Source organism: Typopeltis vanoorti, chromosome 15 (genome assembly GCF_054136105.1).
Source record: "Typopeltis vanoorti isolate ZY-2024b chromosome 15, IOZ_Tvanoo_1.0, whole genome shotgun sequence".
In the NCBI taxonomy this organism is placed as follows: Eukaryota; Metazoa; Arthropoda; class Arachnida; order Uropygi; family Thelyphonidae; genus Typopeltis; species Typopeltis vanoorti.
Window position 1 is genome coordinate 39,374,862 of NC_143563.1, and position 3,213 is coordinate 39,378,074.

At 30.6% G+C, this 3,213-nt stretch overlaps 1 protein-coding gene across 1 annotated transcript; it reads left to right on the plus strand.

Annotated features, from left to right (window-relative positions):
• Window positions 1-322: 322 nt before the first annotated feature.
• On the plus strand, window positions 323-2,157 carry LOC150098662 (uncharacterized). Its single transcript, XM_090404656.1, has one exon. The coding sequence runs from the start codon at window positions 796-798 to the stop codon at window positions 2,155-2,157; it is 1,362 nt and encodes a 453-aa protein (XP_090260782.1). The 5' UTR covers window positions 323-795.
• The last annotated feature ends 1,056 nt before the right edge of the window (window positions 2,158-3,213 follow it).

Below are 3,213 nucleotides of genomic sequence, written 5' to 3' on the forward strand. Positions count from 1 at the left end.
ACCATAAATGGACTAAGTTTTTTAATTTTATCTACTTTTTTTTAAATCATAATCCAGAAACCGTGCTCTGAAAATTAAATATATCTTTTTTCAAGCTACTTGAATCTACTCTGCTTGCTAATTCAGTTGGAGAACAGAGCTGGAATGATTACTGATGCATTTAAAATGAATCTGTATTTATATGGCAGTATTTTAATATTTGCAACTATTTTTATGTTTTTATATCATTTACTTGTATGTCTCATTTTAAACAAATCATTTTGAGTATTGTGCATCTAAATTCTGTATTATAAGTAAATGCAGCAATTTTTCATTGCAGATAAGGAGATCCTAGCATATTCAGATACAAAAAAAGATCTACCATAAGTCACGTGAAAAGATATACAAAATATTTAGAAGTAGAGAGCTAAGGCATTAAGTTTGCTTTACAAAATGTACATTTAAAAGATATCTTCAGCACTTTTTTTTTACTGATATGTGTATTTTGTATTATAGATGATGTGCATCATTTTTATATTTGTTGCTTTTAAAAAAAAGGTAAATAATTTAAATTAAGTTTACATTTGTTCTAAAAATTACATTATTCTCTGTAAACACTACTGTTTATTCATGACTCACAAAATACATTCAGGTAAATGAAATTAAAAAAATGTTCTTTACAAATTTTGTTATAACAAAGTAGTAGAAATGAAATGGTTTAGAAATCATGAAATTTATAGCTTAGTAAAAGAAAAGACACTAAGCAATCCTGTGAAACTTTTAGAATTAAGATAAAAACTAAAAACAATTTCTGACATGAGTCAGACTATTCATGATTGTGAAAATTCATCCTCACAAATAACATATCCCTCTTCATTTATTAGTTGTCTTTCTAAGGAAACCCATCATAATTGCATAGTTTGTGGGGAAGCATTTTTACTTCCAGTTACTTCCAATAATGATCAGTATTTTAAGTGTGCCAAGTGTGACATGGGATTTAGGTCACTGAATGTTAAAAACCAAAGAGTGAGTGACACTAATGAGAATCAATTTATATGTGAAATCTGTGGCAAGTCATTTTCAGAATTAGGAAATCTTGCTTCTCACCTTAGAATTCATACTAATGAAGCACAATTTACTGGTGAAATGCATTGCATGAGTGCTGAGAGTATTTTAAATAGTTCACAGCCAGAACTGACTGAAAAACACACAGAAACTCCTGCTAAAGGGAAATACCATATTCAAGAAGTACACAGGAAGACATTTTTACAACCATCATATCTTAAAAAACATATAAGAATTCAAAATGGGGAGAAAAAATATGTATGTGAAATATGTGACAAAGTGTTTTCACGCTCTAGTAATCTTTCTTCTCATGTAAGAGTTCACACTAATGAAAAACCTTACACATGTGAAGTTTGTGGCAAAGCATTTTCATTATCAGGACATCTTAAAACGCACAGAAAAATTCATACTAATGAGAAACCTTTTGCATGTGATATGTGTGGGAAAGCATTTTCAGAACCAGGACCACTTAAAAGGCACATTAGAATTCATACTAAAGAGAAACCTCATATTTGTGAACTATGTGGAAAAGCATTTTCACAAGCAGCACATCTCAAAAAGCACATCAGAATTCATACAAAGGAAAAGCATTTTATATGTGAAATATGTGGAAAGGCATTTACAGATTCTGGCAGCCTAACTGCTCACATAAGAGTTCACACTAATGAAAAGCCTTTTACTTGTGAAATATGTGATAGGGCATTTTCCCGATCAGAAAATCTGACTGTACACATAAGAATTCACACAAATGAGCGACCTTTTCAATGTGAAATATGTGGCAAAGCATTTACGGTATCAGGTCATGTTAAGAGGCACCAAAAGATTCATTTTAAAAAGAGACATTTTACATGTAAAATCTGTGGCGTTGTATATTCAGACTTAGAACTGCTTAAAACACATGTTGCAGTTCACACCAACAGGAAACTTCATATTTGTGAAATATGTGGAAAGACATTTTTAAAATTATCACGTCTTCAAAAACACACTAAAATTCACAATGAAAAGAAACCATGTATATGTGAAATATGTGGCAGCTCATTTTCAGGAATTGGTCCTCTTAAAAAGCACATTATAATACATTCCAAGGAGAGCCTTCTTACAGAATTTATGTGAAAGGTATTTAATGCTGTGTAATATTTGGAGCTAGAATTTCTTGAAATGTAGTATATGTTATGTAGTAAATGCTCTCAAATACAATGTCCAATCTGATGTTAGGATGTGTATATTTACTTTCAAGACTATGGTAACATGTAACACCTGAGTAGTTCCTCTTAGTTGTGGCAGTGGAATTAAATTATCAATCTGATAATCTGATCCCTTCAGTATTCTTAGAATTTTTTTTTTTTTTTATCCTTTCTCTCTTAGCTGAGTTGGGAAGCAGTATATGAAGGTAATCCAATTAATTTTCTTATTTTTTTAGTCATTTTATTAACTTTAATGCTCTTAGATCTTGGTGTACTCCAAAAAAGAAAACAAGTATAGTTTTTTAATCCCACCCCCTTAGTTTCTGTAACTTTGCAAGTGCAACTAGTTTATGTATGGCCCTTTCATTTCAAATGAAAGTTAAAATTTTAAAAGCTGGAAAGTAGAAAATAATCTACAAAAGAAGAACATGAAATTCTATGATAAGATTTTTTATCTCCAGTAAGAAGATTCATAGCATTTAATTGGTTGACTTTGAGAAAGTAACTAAGCAATTCAGATTTCAACAGTGTTGGCCACTTTGTTATTACTAATGCTAGTTTACAAATACAGTGATAGCTCAGCTAACGAAGATAATTCATTCTGGAATCACATTTGTTAGCCGAAACGTGATTTCCCGTAGGTTTCTATAAAAAATCATTTAATTCGTTCTGGATGCTGCCTACTATTTAAAAATAAGTTTTATAAAATAGTAAAAAGCACACTATAAAAGGGCAAAAATTCACCAAAGGCTGAGATGAATAGCTACCCAATTAGATGAAGGAGAATGGAAAGTAGAATGAAAAACTGACAATCTTTACACTATTATATACACTTTATTAAACTGAAAATATGTACACAATGCTTTTACTATTCATCCAAATTTTCAAAGTTTATTCAAGGTAAGTCTCCTCTTCTTCAGTAGCTGGCCTCTGTCTCTTTGCTAAAGAAGTCAAAAATCTGTCCAAAGTTGATTGAACTTCTCTT